This window comes from Mixophyes fleayi, chromosome 3, assembly GCF_038048845.1.
Source record: "Mixophyes fleayi isolate aMixFle1 chromosome 3, aMixFle1.hap1, whole genome shotgun sequence".
NCBI lineage: Eukaryota > Metazoa > Chordata > Amphibia > Anura > Limnodynastidae > Mixophyes > Mixophyes fleayi.
The window spans coordinates 277,629,932-277,645,391 of NC_134404.1; the positions used below are offsets into that span (position 1 = coordinate 277,629,932).

Below are 15,460 nucleotides of genomic sequence, written 5' to 3' on the forward strand. Positions count from 1 at the left end.
GTTCTCAGCCACCCTATACTTTCAATAGACCTTCTACTGGAGCGTGAGAGGACCGTTTCATGGAAAAAAAAAAAGTGTTAAAAATGGAATTGAATCGTGGGTAAAGTTAACCCGCTCGAAAATTGTAAAAAAGCGTTAAAATGAATTAACGCGGTGTTAAAAAAACAAAAAAAAAAAACAACTTGCGGTCAATTGCCTACCCCGTGTATGTTTTTTCCGATTTAATCTGCCAAACACTATAAGAATGCAGCATTTTTTTGGGTTCTTTCTCTCCTACAGGTCAGCCCTTACCTCCCGAAATGACCCTTGCACAGCTCCTCACTCTGTTATATGAAAGGAAGCTCCCTCAAGGTTTCCGTTCTGTAGATTTAACAGTTAAACTTGGTTCCAAAGTCATCTCCGATCCAAGCTTATCAAAAACGGATTCTTTTAAGCGTCTTCACACTGAAAAAGGTATGGCTTCAGCTCACAGAGAGGCAGTGAATTGGTACTCTAGCTGCTCACATCTTTCTTTCTACCTGGGAATTCTGGGTGATGTAGTTCTTCAAAGCATGAAACTATTTGCTGCTTCTTATTTGATGTATTATCAACTTTTTGAGCATTTTTATTATTTATGCAAAAAAAAAAAATCAGAGGATTAATTTTGAAAATATTGTACAAGTTGGTCATTTTTGTTGTCACCTCACCTAAATGAAATCTAAACCTGAAAGTGCTTTTTCTGTTTGCTATTCGCATAACCAACCATTGAAAATGTCCTATTCGTAAGGCACAAAAAGGGTTAATGGCAGGGGGGCTAGGTCGTTGTATTTATGTTACTAGTTTATGTCCTTTACATCAGCTCTCTTATTGCTCCAGGGCTTGAAGGTTTTAAATATTTAATTGCAAAACAACGCAAATGTCTAAAGAATTATGGATCCAGTATCTTATAAATATGTACATGTTAAATTCACTATATAATTGAGTGTTTTTTGTTTTATATCTTTAAATTCAAGGTGCTTCTACATTTTATTGCTAGTTTGCTCTCTAAGCGGACAGAGTGCATTAAAACCATACGAAAAACCTTGCATTCATTGGCATTGCTGATCCCTTTGGCAAACCAATGCCTCTAAGACCGTTGCTGCTGCAGATGGTTGTCACGAGATTTGCCTTTGATATAATACATTGCAGGCCAGCACATTTACATGATTGCTAGGTAGGGGACAGAAAGTTAACTTAGGACGCTAGGGTTAAACACAGGACGGCCGATTGATGGATGAGTATGTTAGCTCTTGTTTGTAGTTCACAGTAATACAGCAGGTGTAGGTGTCTTGCAGGATATTTAGGAATAGTGATGTTTCTTGTTCATCAATAGATCTCAAGAGTTGTTGCACACAGTTAAAGGTAGTGGATGTTCGTCTCCTTTAACGTGGAGCATTTCTGCCCATTATATACAGTTTCCACAGGTTGGTAATGGATAATCCAGCTTCACCCCCTGTTCATGCAATGCATCTCCACTCCCCTCTCTTGCCTTGCTCCACCAAAGGACTGAGATTTAACCTTATAAATTTCCCACCAAAAACTACTTCCAGGACTTGAGTTCCCAAGGTCTGGTGCCCACTCCAAGCAATATATTGCTCCAGAAGAGTAGGAACAAGACCTCAGAGCACCAGTCCTACTTACTTTGTTTCTGTGGCTTCCGAGGGCAGCTTGCTATCAAAATTCATTAGGCTGCCCCCAGTGCTACAGAAAAGGGTGCTCCCGTTTCCACATGAGGAATCTGGTTGAAGGAGACTGAATACTGCCAGTCCCCTTTCCCTTACTTGCTGCTACAGGGTTCATGCGTACCCTGCACAGAGTTTCTATGGGGCTCCCAGCGCTGCCTTCTGTTCCCAGCACTCGGGACTGAGAAGGGAAATTTTAAACTCTGCTTGTGCTCTCTGAATCCACATTGGGCCATCAGGGGTGAGTTTTTATTATTAACCATTTAACATGTGAAACAGTACATTTTACACACTCTACCTTACATTACAACTCAATGGGTACATTGTTTAATATCAGTCACTGCAGCCTGTGCCAGGAGAGTAAAAGGGAAACCCCCCCCCCCCTCCGCTAACTAAGTGCCCACCATAGCTGCACTGTCTTATACAGCAGCCGTGGCGCTGTCAAAGAAGCGTCCGCGGCAGTGCTGTATTGTATACAGCACCACTGTGGACGCTTCTTTGACAGCGCCGCGGCTGCTGTATAGGACAGCGCTGCCGAAACGGATGCATGCGCAGCAGCTCTCTCGCGTGGTTTTTTGTTGTTTTTTTTTGGGTCAGGGGGGGAAACCGACAATCCTGCGTGCGCCCCTGGGGTGGGGGGGGACTAGCTGCACAGCCTAGGCCATGACATCTCTTTGACACCTGTATTTCTCTTTTTTGAAATGTGACAAATGATACGCAAATATTTTGCTGAATCATAGCCAGGGTGTTGGGGCCAAGTTTATGACAAGTCTAAGCAAAGAATGAAACATGTATAACATCATTCAGGATAGGGGGCAAAACCGTTCACTAAATATCCCATCAGCACTGATACTTATAAATTTGGATGGCATTAGTAATTTATTACTAAGCCAGGTTAGAATGGCCTGTAAGTGTAGAAATCAGAACAAGCATTACCGTGTGTGTGTGTGTAAGGTCATCTTCAAACCAAAATACTTAGTGCCAAGTGTAATGCAGGCAGGGAGCTGAAAGACTAAGGAGGTGATAATGTAAATATATATATATATATTTTTTTTGTCCTAACCCTATAAAGAGCTCAGTGTTTGGTAAAATATTTTTAATTATCTTTAATTTTGCCTTTGACCTTTGCGTTGTTGATTAAAATAAGTACATTTTAAAACATAAAAAGGTACATGATTGATGTAGCAGTAAATCATCTTCATTAGTAGTAAGTCATTAGAAATAATACATAAATTTACTAAACAACTTCCTCTTTCTAACAATGAAATATGGTTATCTTTTTTGCAATCTAATTGGAAACAGTCTGCTTGAAGCTTTCTATGTTCAAGAGCATCAGATTAAATACATGTTATTATAGTAACGGTACATTAATCTGAAATGCGATTGCAACCACAGGCTATTGTTGTAGTCTTTGTTTTGTTTGTCCTTTTTACGTAAGCGTAGAATCCTATTTCCTGCAATCTAAGATTATTTGTGTTAGACTAGGCCAGTGGTACTTAAACCTCGACAGTAATTAAGGTTTTTGGAGTTCTTCGGAAGTGTGTGTGTGATCAGTTGATCAATTACTAAACAGTGTTTAAAGGAGATGTAGCAACGTACTATACAAGTGTTTCACAATACTGATAAATTGTGTATTTTAATACCTTTCTGTATATTGGAGTCACCCCTTCCCACACTTCTGCTAACACCTCCTGTTTCCTCTTTTCTTTCTCTCTGCTGACTAAATAGATAGGCATGTCAGTCATCTGGTGGGGGTGGTAGCTAAATGAATGGAACATTTGAATCAACAGGGGAGGAACCAGCATCTGCTTTCCTGTGCTAACATAGTTCATTTAGAAAAGTGTGATGGTACAACATAGACAGTTCTATTTGAAGTAAAGGCACCAGTCATTGCAATGTTGTTGGGAAAGTGAGAAATTAATATTTTTACCTCTTCTATTTCCTGAAGTCAGTAACTTGCAGAGCTGTGAATGTATGTTATCTTTACTGTCAGTGACTTGTGAGGGATTTTCTCACTGAAAAGTGCTATGGTTGTGACTTGCATTTATAGTGACAGCCAATACAAATACTTGGAAGGGAATTGGGGCAGGAAAAGGTTTGGTGCAGTACTTGTCAAACATCTTACTTGGTGGAACTTGCTCAAGATATTTACAAGTGCTCAGCTGTAATTGGTAAACCATTTACATACATTGGGTACTTGGTTGGGATTTATAAATATAGCTAGGTACAGATTAACCCTCTGCTCATGACTGATTAAAGAGAGTGTTTGTCGCTACAGTTTCAATTTATACATTCAGTAAGTTCTTGAATTTATTTTTTGGTATGGCGGTGGTTGGTTTGGTGTGGTAATAGACATTGAGTCTGATTCATTAAGGAAAGTAGGGCAAAAAAATTATTTTTCTCCTGGCCAATTGTGTTAAAATGCAAGGGGTGCAAATTAGTTTATTAGTATGCACATAAGATAAATACTGGATGTTTTTTCATGTAGCACACAATTTTTTTCTAGCTTTATTTGTACAATTGATATTTAAAGTTGATCTAGAACATGCAGAAATTTCTACATGTTTCAGCTAATTTTTGTATTTGTGATGTTAATTTGCTGTACCTGTCTTTTTTCTTTTTTTTTTTTTTTTACTATAGAACATGGGGATATGCTAGGTTCATGCCCTGAAGATGAAGTAATAAGCCCAGGAGATGAGTGCATGGAATCCATTTTGGATGATTCCTTCCTGGAAACTTGTCCGATTCAGTCACCATTGCAGGTGTTTGCTGGAATGGGTGGGCTGGCCCTCATTGCTGAACGGCTTCCTATGCTTTACCCGGATGTCATTCAGCAAGTAAGACTTAATCTGCATTAATGCAATTGTATGCCAAGTTGCTAGTGATTTTTGGACAATGTGCCTGTTGTTGAACCTGGTTGATTTGTTATGTATGTTTAGTGAATGGGACTGGTGGTCAGTTGAAAGTGTGCATGGAGGTGGGATTTCTGTTTTTGGGAGTGAGACAGGAATCGCCATTGCTGACTAGGTAAATACAGGCAAATGCTCTTTTCTCTGACACCTTTGTGGGGACACTGTAACAGTGGGGTATTGTAGGTGGACTTGGAGCAAGGGCACTTTAAATCTTAACATTTTGCAAGGACAGCGCATTCCCTACTATGCCCCTCTTAGAGGGAACTATGCTCACTTTATTTTAAGTGCCTTTAGGAGTATGGCATGCTTTTAGGGCTCTTGCCCTGGAATTTTAGTTTTACATTTTTTCTTTTATTTTAACTTTAAGGATGCCTCCCCAGGAGTTCATAACCTGTACTCTTGGTCCTTGAGCCGAGGTGAGTAGCCTGCAGACTTCCCATAACATAGTACAAACACACTACAGCCATCTCCTGCAACCAACGGCCCTTAGCGCCTGCACAGAGACACTGAGCAAGCGACTGGTGCTTGTCAGAGCAGCGATAACACTTTGGTCAGGTCCTTCTTGGCAACGAGCATTTCTACTCTGTAGAGAACAACTCTTCCAGCGACAGCAGCTCTCTGTTGAATTAGACAGTACAGCTGACTCCGGAGCTGCAGCTGTGACCAGAGGGGACATAGTGGAGATTCCTATACCTCACTGATGGTGAGCAGGAAAGGGGAAGACTTTCTCCTCCTTCCCCTTGGCGGGCCTTCTCAGCGGAGACACCAATTTTATGCAGCCAGTGTCTCTCCTGCTGTGCTCCTCTTGTTGGTGACTTTCTAGGCTTTATACCAGTCTAGTTTTCTGTTTTCATACTCCTTTCTACTCTTGTGTAGAGTGAGTATATATCTTTTATTTATAGTTACTATATAGATGTCAGTAACCAGTCTGTGTCTGTATTCTACAGCTTTTGTGTTTACTGAATCTATTTGATTTCTGTCTTTTCAATGGGTATATTTTTATTTTATTTTTATCACTATGGCTGGAAATGGAGCTTCCACGACTAAAGGGTTCTTTGGAAAGTCTGTGCTTTATTATACTTGTGCAAAATGTCATGGTAATTTGTCCTGTGGACAGTCGGACCTGGTTGCTCTGTGTACAAAGTAGCTGTGGATGAATCAACTTGGATTAAGTCTGACGACGTCCTTTGCAGAACTAATTCGGCTAATGTCTCACCGAGAGATAGGTGACTCGTCTTTTCTTTCTTTTTTTTTTTTTTTTTCAATACAGTACCACAAATTTTGCTTTCACAGCTATTACCATTCACTAGCAGGTGTCCCAGGCTGAGGCTGGTTTGGCGCTGTCTCTTGCTGAGGTCACAAGGGTCTTGTTGTGATGATACCAGGCTTAATGTATTGCTCTGGGCCACACAGCTGGCCTACCCAGTACCTATCCAAGGTTCAAAATCACCCAGCCAAATATCCCAAATAAAATAAATAGGTGTATTTAATAAAAGGGTAGCACCAAACAGAAATAAAATTTAAATAATAACATGCAACAAATAGCACTACAGTCTGGCACAGACAACATACAGGGTATAGTGAAAGCACCTCACCAGTTTCTTAGCCACTCTTAGAGGGTGCCGTTTATCCAAATGTCTCCTGGGAGGCAGACCCTCTCCCCTTTTTAAGGCTACCAGCAAGGCAGCGGTCCTGAGTTACTGTCACTCTACTTTTGGCAGACACATAACTCCCCAAACTTGGAGAGAGTAGATCATGCATTACTCCAGGGACCGATTGTCCCTTCTCTGTCGCCTGACAGAAGTGAAAACCTCAACGCCATACTGACTTCAGCTATGACTGGGCAGTGAATTTCCCTTTGTTGTCTGGAGCTGGCTTTTAAACGCAAAAATGACCACCTCAGGAGTTTCAGAAGCTGCCTGATTGGTTCTTTTCTGTGTTTACCTTTTTAGAGATAGCAGATGATTTGCTTTTGATACAAATAAGGAAAGGTATTGTAACATGGCTACACAGCAGAGTCTGTTTAATCAGGAGAGCTCACAATCCAGACACGTAACATTTAAATACACAATGTAGTCTTGTGTGGACCTTTTCCCTGAACTTAATGCATGAGACCCCTGTGTAATGTACATTCATACAGAAATAGTGGACAATAATCCTTTTGCCTAGGCTGAAACAATGGACAGGTCTGCATGTATACACAAAATAAGAAAGTTATGTTGCCTAACATATTGCTACTTAAACATACAATATATATAACTTTAAATATGATTCACAAATATGGGGAACCAGAGGCCTGCAAAAATGTATGTTTTTATAGTCCACACTTTGTGAGAGACAAGGTGCAGGCTGGTTAAGGTAATATTAATACCTTGTTTCATCACAATTGCTAGGCCATCTTTCTCCTTGTGAACACCTCTTTAGCGCTCCAAAGATAGGAGCATAGGATGATGAGTAAACGTCATGCACCAAAATTGGTTCAGACAATTGTTTTTGGATTCTGACTTCTCTTCTGATGAGGGAGACTGACGAGGAGGACTCTTATGGCATCGTAGATTCCTCTACTGCTCAGGGCGTGGGTGACTTGGTTGTGGAGATTTCACAAACGTTAAGGTTTTTGCAGATCCTGAGATTTCAGACTCTTCTGGCTTCTCCCTTTAAAACAGCAGAAGAAACAGGTGGTCTGTTTCACTCCGTCTCCAAGTTTTAGCGTTGGTTTGAGAGTCTTTTAGGCCAGGTATGTCTACAGCCTGAGTGAACTAGGCTCTTCAGATGGTAGGTCTCCTGCATTCTCAGCATGTCACTGTTGTTCCTTATATGCTCCATCACATTTTGTCCTCCTAAAACACCTCCAGCTGACAAATGTCATTTCTGGAAGCACAGAGTTGGATCCTCAACCTGTCCAAGTCTTAATTCACGCACAAAGGATGCGTTTTCTAGGACTTAACTTCGACACATTGTGTCAATGGGTGTTTCTTCCAGAGGACAAGGTTCTCTCCAAGCCCAGGTCCCTCCTGGCCAAGCTGGAGGTGTCCCTTCTCCGCTGCATGAAGCTGCTTAGGACCATTGTATCCATAGTCGAAGTGGCTCCCTTCGTCCATTTTCATTCGCTGTTGCTCCAGAGAGAGCTTCTCCGAAAGTGGTCCAAATCTTTCCGTCATCTGGACAAGCATTTCATCCGATTATCTGCGACCATTAATCAGTCCCTCATGTGGTGGTTGACAGACACATCTAACCAAGGGTCGGTCCTTCCAGTCTTGGGAGTGTTCCTTGGTTACTGTAGATGATAGTCTGTCTGGATGGGGCAGAGCCTTTTTTGTTCTATGGTATCCTCCGGAGGCACTGCTGCCCATCAGTGTGCTAGAACTTGGGGCAATATAAAGGGCGCTTGTACCTGCTCAGGGGATTCTGGCTGGCAGTCCAGTCTGAAGCATCAGGAGGGAACCCGCGGCGCCATGGCCATAAAGGAGACTGTGGATCATGTCCTGGGCGGTTTTACATGTTGCTGTGATATTGGATCTCGTGGCGTTGCATCTGAACTTCAAGTATCTTCTTTTCTGCGAAAGTCCAGGGATCCAACCACGAGGTACATCAATGCTATGATTATTTCATGGAAGTTTCGTCTGGTGTACAAGAAACTGAAAAGTGGAGTGGCCGCCTTTCTGACTGCTCCAAATTTGGCCATGTTGGGCGTGGTACTCCGACATCTTCGGTTGCCACTTTGTCCTGATCGTCTCATACAAGGCACTCTTCATTGCCACTCTTTAGGTCATCTGACTTTGACACGCGTGGGTTGTACTGGCCGTGATAAAGGCTAGTAAACCATCTTCTGCAAATTACTACCAGGTGTTGGAGGTGTAAATCCTATGGTGTGACAGTCAGAGCTTTAACCTTTCTCTTTTGCTCTCTTTCCTTCAGATAGGTCTCAACAAATTACTCTATCGTCCTTGAAGCTGCAGGTTTCTGCCCACTTTCTTTTCCCAGAGCAAGTTGGCAGTTATGAAGGATTTGTAGATTTGTGCACCCTACTGAGCCACGGCATCTTAATTTGGTGCTCTGAGCTCTTAACAGGGAGCCTATTGAGCCATTGGGTCAGTTGATTTCCATTCTGTTGCCTGGAAGGGGGTGTTTTAACTCGCTATCGTCTCTGCTTGTAGGGCGTCCGAGTTAGGGTTGCTCTGCTGTAACCCCCTTTCCCCACTTTCCCGTTAATTCTAATCGGGCATTGCTGCACACTAAGCCCTCTTTTGTACCTAAAATGGTCTGACATTTTCTCTTAAAACAGGAGATTGTCGTTCCAACATGTTCTCCTCCATCTCAGTCTTCTGATGATTTTGTTGCTTCTGGATGTTGACCGTACTGCTTCAGTTCGTTTGTCCTGTACGATGCTCGCAAGCATGCTTTTGGCTGGCCTCTAGGCTGTCTCTTGCTCGTTGGATCACTTTGGCTATTCAGTTGGCTTATGTTCAGCTGGCTAGGCCAGTGCCGTTGGGCTTGAAAGCTTTTTTGACCAGGAATGTTGGTGCTTTGTGGGTGGAGCACCGAACCCTCTAATATGTGCATTGAAGGAAGTCCTTTACTGACTGGTCAGCATGCGCAAAACCATTGCAGACTGGGGATAATTGTGCATGCAGGCTTTATTAGTTAACGATTGAACATGGGATTTTTGAGAGCATAAATGGGTGCATGGAAATATTTTTTGTTTTATGATACGCTCAATATTATTGTTGCTTTTGCAAGATGCCTAAAACTAACTTGAGAATGTTTGTTTAAAAACTTTTTTTGTTTATTTCACGGTGAAGGTCAGTGCTCCAGTTGTTACCTCAGCAACTCAAGAAAAGCCAAAGGACAGCGATCAGTTTGAGTGGGTTACTATTGAACAGTCTGGGGAGCTGGTTTACGAAGCCCCAGAAACTATTGCTGCAGAGCCTCCCCCCATCAAGTCTGCTGTGCAGACTATGTCACCCATTCCTGCTCACTCCCTTGCTGCATTTGGCCTTTTTCTCCGTCTCCCGGGATATGCTGAGGTTCTGCTGAAGGAGAGGAAACATGCACAATGTCTTCTCCGTCTGGTGCTGGGAGTTACAGATGATGGGGAAGGAAGTAAGTATCTTTACGTTGATCACTGCACCATAATACAGGCAGTTAATGATGGTTTAGATGCAAAAGTTAATACAGTCATGATTTAATAACTACACAATTTTGTATGCTAATCCGTGCACTCTGGGTTCCAATGGTTTTAAAATTACAGATTGCTTTCCAGTGACCTGCTTTAGTTGAAGGTTATTAAACCCAGAGGCAAAATCTATTTAAAATAGTTCTATTTTATTATTCCTTTAATGTCCGATATAGAATTGACTAAGCACCACTTTGTGAACTGTTGTAGAGTGCATTCAACATCCGTTTTGACAATATTTAATTGAGCAATTTATGACTGTGCTTTTATGCTCTCAGATGAAAATTAACACACATCTTGTATATAGCATGTCCTTATTTAGTCAGGTATTTAGGATACAATTCAGGTTTTCCTTTATATATTCTCCCATAAGCTTAATTTGCTGTCGCACAGACTACTGGGTTTAAGATAATACATTGTGATAATAACCCTGATTTCAAATCTGAGTTCAGACTCTACAGCTGACAAACCTTGCTACATATATGCCATGCATACAAGCTTTAAGGGCAGCTAAATCTAAAATTCAGGTTGTTTTGTATAGGTTGCTGGTAATCACATTCACATATGCATATATTATTTCAGGAGCTCACCATATTAGACATACTTAAAATGAGGCTTTGATCGCATGGAGGGTATTTTTGTACACATCGGTTTCCCTCTGAAAAAGCTGGTAACTAAGAATAATTTAGAAATGTCAACAGTTTTCTGCTTTGCATAAACATGCGCATAGCACTGGTGTGTTAATATATTGGACATTACCAACATTTCTGATGTGCCTAACAAGCTCAAGACTCACCTGTTCGTTACTAAGCCGTAAAGAATCATACTCCACATTGTATTCTTTTTACTGTTTTTTTTTATTTGATATTAAACGAAAAAAATAAATGTTGATTGAAATTCAGATCTTTAATTATGAATGTACACACCAAGAGTTAAGTAAGGATTTGAAAATCTAATTTTAGACTTCAAAGGTTAGATCTGGCAACACATGATGGTGATTGACCTGACTTCACATCATGTGATCCTATAACGAGTTCTTGATCAGATCATTTTTAGGCATGTTGGAAGATTACCTCTATCAGCCCGTGTGTGATCTTTTGACCACAGTAACAGGTCCTAAGAAGCCAGAAAAAATCCGACCTCTCATCCCCTGAGCTATATCTATATTTGTTCACCTGCATGTTTGGCAAATTTGGACATTCATCATGTTGTCTAAGTGACAGGACCGGTCCCTGTGCGGTCTTTCACTTCCAGCATGCATGTAAAGAAGTAATGTGTTCTTAATTTGTTCTTTCTCTCCAGGTCATATCTTACAATCTCCATCTGCAAATGTCCTACCAACTCTTCCATTTCATGTTCTCCGCTCCTTATTCAGCACTATGCCACTCACAACAGATGACGGCGTGCTCTTGAGACGCATGGCACTTGAAATAGGTGCGATACATCTCATCCTGGCTTGTTTGTCTGCATTGAGCCACCATGCCCCCAGGATACCAAATTCTACCTCCAATCAAACAGAGGTATGAAAAAGCGTAAGAATAAAGTAATGAAATCCACACTATATATATATATATATATATATATATATATATATATATATATCAGTCATTGTTTTCAAATCCATTTTGATATGTGTATATTTGTATTATATTACTGCAAAAGGCTGTGCAAAACAAAGGTTTCACAGTTCATAGCTTGTGCTCCCTTCAATCAGGCCTCTGAAGTAAAGACAAAGGTATATTTAAAGGACCCCTAAGCCTAAAATAAAATGTGATTAATAGAAAAGAGCTGCTAAAAATAGTCCCGCACAAACGTTTCTGCAGCTTATCAAAGAGAGAGAAATTTGCTCCCACCTTCATAAACTCAACAAATATGAAATTTAGTGCTATCAAGTAATATGGAGTCTCGTTTAGTTTGAAACATGATCCCTTTGCTCCAGCGCAAACAACCATCCAGCACCAGCTGACAAGTCTAAGTGTATAATGGATCCAAGTATGATATATAAAACTAGATGTTTTGGGGGTTTTTTATTACGGTGAAAACCAATATAGTTTAACTTTCCAACTAAGCTATGTAGGTTTGATTAAATATAGGGCTTTTGTTCTGACGCAACTCCTGTTTCGTATATTGAGTTCTATGAAGACCATTTAAGTATTGACATCTTCAATGAGAGATATTACACCTTAGATGACGCTGTAGCTTTCACTGGTGCTGTTATCGTCACAGTATTCCCATCACAGTATAACTGCTATTGTTATGCTTTATTAAATTTGTATAAGAATAATCATGCCAAAATAAACCACATTTGTGAATGGCCTTTATTTTACTCTCCTGACTACATCCCTTTTAGAAGAGTTAAATTGACTGTGTCCTACTCAGAACATTTTGTTTTCAGCCAAAGTGCTTTCTTCATTCAAGGTGCTTTATTTTCTGAAGCAAAACAGGTTGTACACAGTTGATTCAAACTTGGCTCATACACTCCTTCCTTGGCAGCCATTTACAATTTGATGGAGCTGGCTTAAGCTCCTGGTTTTATGAAGTGGGCAAGAAAAGAACAATCAGCAGGGACAGCAGCCAAGTTTCAAGATGTGCGCTCTGTAAATGTATAAAGTCCTCCACCAATTATCTTTTTATAATCTTAATGTTTGTAAATAAAGAATTATGAACCTCTGCAAGCATGCATTAATGAAGAAAGTAATGTAAAATGTAACAGCATGAGAGCTTTTTCTAAAGCAGTGATAGGCAACCTGATGCACATCAGGAGTCTCTTGGACAGCCGTCTACTCTTCAATAGGGCTACCCTTAATCTCAGCTGTAACTTAAAACAATACATTTAATCAACGAAACTGACACCTATCTGTAATAATATATCCGCATACATTTTACACACGTTATAAGGTAAAACAAACAAATCTGACAATAATGCAGCAAGGAGCTGGGCGCAGCAGATGAAGGCTTGGAGAGCCACATGTAGTCGTAGGGCCACCTGTTGCCTGTGACTGTTCTAGAGGGAAAGTATCACTTTAAAAAAAGCTCTCTCTGGTGTCAAATGTAGATATGTTAAATGTTATGTCCTGAACAACGCACCTTATGATTGGATTGGAAGGTTTTTTTCTTGTGTGGGCTCCTCTTTCCCTGTGAGAAATTGTTGTCCATGTCCGGTTTTTCAGACACCAATGTTGTATATTATATAATGAAATCCTGCTTCTATCTAAGGCTGAAAATACTTTATATATCTGATCTATTCTTTGCTGTGCTAGATGAGCTTGTGTTTTTGATTAATTGTTGTCATCAAAATTTTTATAGCGCTAGCAAATTCCATAGCGCTTTACCATTGGGAACAAACTGTTATAAAACAATACTGGGTAATACATACAGACTGAGGTAAAATGACCCTGATCCAAGCTTACTATCTGTGGTTAATGACTTCATCTCTTGACCTCACTGTTCATGAATCCTCCTTTTTTAAACTACATGTTGTCTGTTGGCTCACTAATACAAGGTCTGGGGGAATCTTCCCTTTTAAAGTGTACTTCACATCTATAGATAGTTGAGGAAGCCTATTTTTGAGTAGTTCAATATTCAGGATTATGGAGCGCAAGAAACAGGTGTATCTCTGTCACTAATAATATTGAATGAGGAAAAATAAGAACAGTAATTAGTATTGTAAAAAAATAAAATAGTCTTGAGCAGTGTAGTTATTCAATAACGGTTACAAAATTGGCTGATTTTTCCAGCCCTAACAGTAATTTTATTCCAGGCTGACAGTTACAAGAGTCACTTCATCTAAGCTACGTATGTGTTGGCGTGAGGCAGATTGCACTCTGTTGTGCACCAGCAGACTAACGTAAAACACTGTTTCTATAACTCAAAAGTGTGATGTATTTTTGCACCAAAATTTGTTTGCATGATCTCGATTTTTGTTTTAAGCAACAGGTTTCTAGCACTCACAGTAGTGGCACTTGCGAAGAACAGCAACTATATTGGGCCAAGGGCACTGGATTTGGAACTGGATCTACTGCTTCAGGTTGGGACGTTGAGCAGGCCCTTACAAAGCAAAGACTGGAGGAGGAGCATGTAACCTGCTTGTTACTGGTAAATATCCCCAGTGGTGCTTGAATATTTAGTGATATATTTACATTTTTGTTTTTATTTGGAGTTGATTTCTGTCTAACCCTTTTTCATTGACTAATATATGCTTCCCTGACTTGTGTGTTGGATGCTTTCTTTGTATGCAACACCTCTGTTAATGTATCTCAGATTCCATTACAATTCCCATGTTAACAGCACTAGATCAGCTTTCATATCTTTTGCAGCAATTTCCTAGTATAACAAGTATAGTATAACAATTTAGCACAGATTCCTTATACCACTTATATTGTGTGATACCTTCACACCTCACCAGCTGTCTCCATTGTATGTGCCGACTAAAGTCGGTGCAGATCTGCACAATAGATACCAGCACAGTGCGTCCACCCATCTCAAACAAAATAGGAGCAATGTTGTTCCTGCACATTATGTAAGTACACGTATTTAGCAACCAGTGCTGTGCTCAAATTATGAAGCTAAGGAATTGTGTGGGAACTCCATAGCTTTGCTTGCTCATTATTCTAGTTAGTGTATTACATAGCTAGTTACTAACTTGGAAGGGAAGTGTACAGGAGAGATTTTGTTATATCTGTTTTAAAATTAAAATTTTGGCTCGTTAAAATGAATCCTGATTAGTTCTAAATGGAACTATATTGGTCTGCAATATCTATGATTTCTGAATTAGAGTGCAACCAAGTAAAACACTATGCGGACAAGCAGATTCAATAAACTTCATGCTTGATAAATTATTTTAATCTTTTTAAAATCCTGTATGAGGGATTTGGAAAAGGATTTCAAGATTGTGTTGTGTTCATACAGATCTATATAATTGGCTTAAAGAGATGAATCTATTACAGCCATTTCTCTGCCCTTTTAATGTGCTGCTTAAGCTGTCTGGCACACATGTTGAAGTGTACATTCATTTTACTATGAAATAAACTTTTCAGTTTTTGTTTTTTTTAACTCATGCTTAATTATAAGCCTAACCTGAGAAATTGAATTGAGCTTGCTCTTATAGATACAAGCTTTCACAGAGACTGTAAGATGTGAGGATGTTTTTCTCATCCCTGGTGAAAAACTGATATTAAGAAATATGAATCAGACAATTTACTATTGAAGTATAGAAAATCTGTTTGTGTGCAGGAATAAGCTTCCTTTATTGACCAATAAATCAAAATATATCAAATTTGGGTTTTATTTTACTTAGTCTCTTAGAAATCCTATGGTTCTATAGCTGTAGTGGAGCTACAAGTACAGCATGTCCTATGATGTCTGACCCTGCTGCTTGCAATCTCTCATGGAGATGGTTCCATATAACGCACAATCACCTTCCCCCTTCATTAATCTAAAATGTTTAGTAAGTAAAAGATGAGCCAGTAGTCTCAAAATGGTATTAGTTCACTTCCTTTTAAACAATCACTTGCAGGCATGGCTTTTTTTCTCTTTTAATTTAAAAGAAATACTTTGTCAAACTTCTTTATTTGCATCTATTTTAAAGTGTATCATGTTTTAATTTAACAATGTCATTTATAGGAATCAAGATTATTGTTCACTGAGTGTTCATTTCCCAGAGCATATCACCT

The 15,460-nt window shown here is 39.8% G+C and overlaps 1 protein-coding gene across 8 annotated transcripts in view; it reads left to right on the plus strand.

The window, feature by feature from the left end:
- BIRC6 (baculoviral IAP repeat containing 6) overlaps nucleotides 1–15,460 on the plus strand; it is a 265,056-nt gene that overhangs the window by 166,746 nt on the left and 82,850 nt on the right. For 7 of the 8 annotated variants that reach the window (XM_075203663.1, XM_075203667.1, XM_075203660.1 and 4 more), the window contains 5 exons: nucleotides 280–453; nucleotides 4,341–4,537; nucleotides 9,415–9,715; nucleotides 11,091–11,308; nucleotides 13,719–13,883. In XM_075203663.1, coding sequence (XP_075059764.1) covers nucleotides 280–453; nucleotides 4,341–4,537; nucleotides 9,415–9,715; nucleotides 11,091–11,308; nucleotides 13,719–13,883 — 1,055 coding nt within the window. The remainder of the gene's footprint in view (nucleotides 1–279; nucleotides 454–4,340; nucleotides 4,538–9,414; nucleotides 9,716–11,090; nucleotides 11,309–13,718; nucleotides 13,884–15,460) is intronic. The other variant, XM_075203662.1, reaches the window with a different exon arrangement.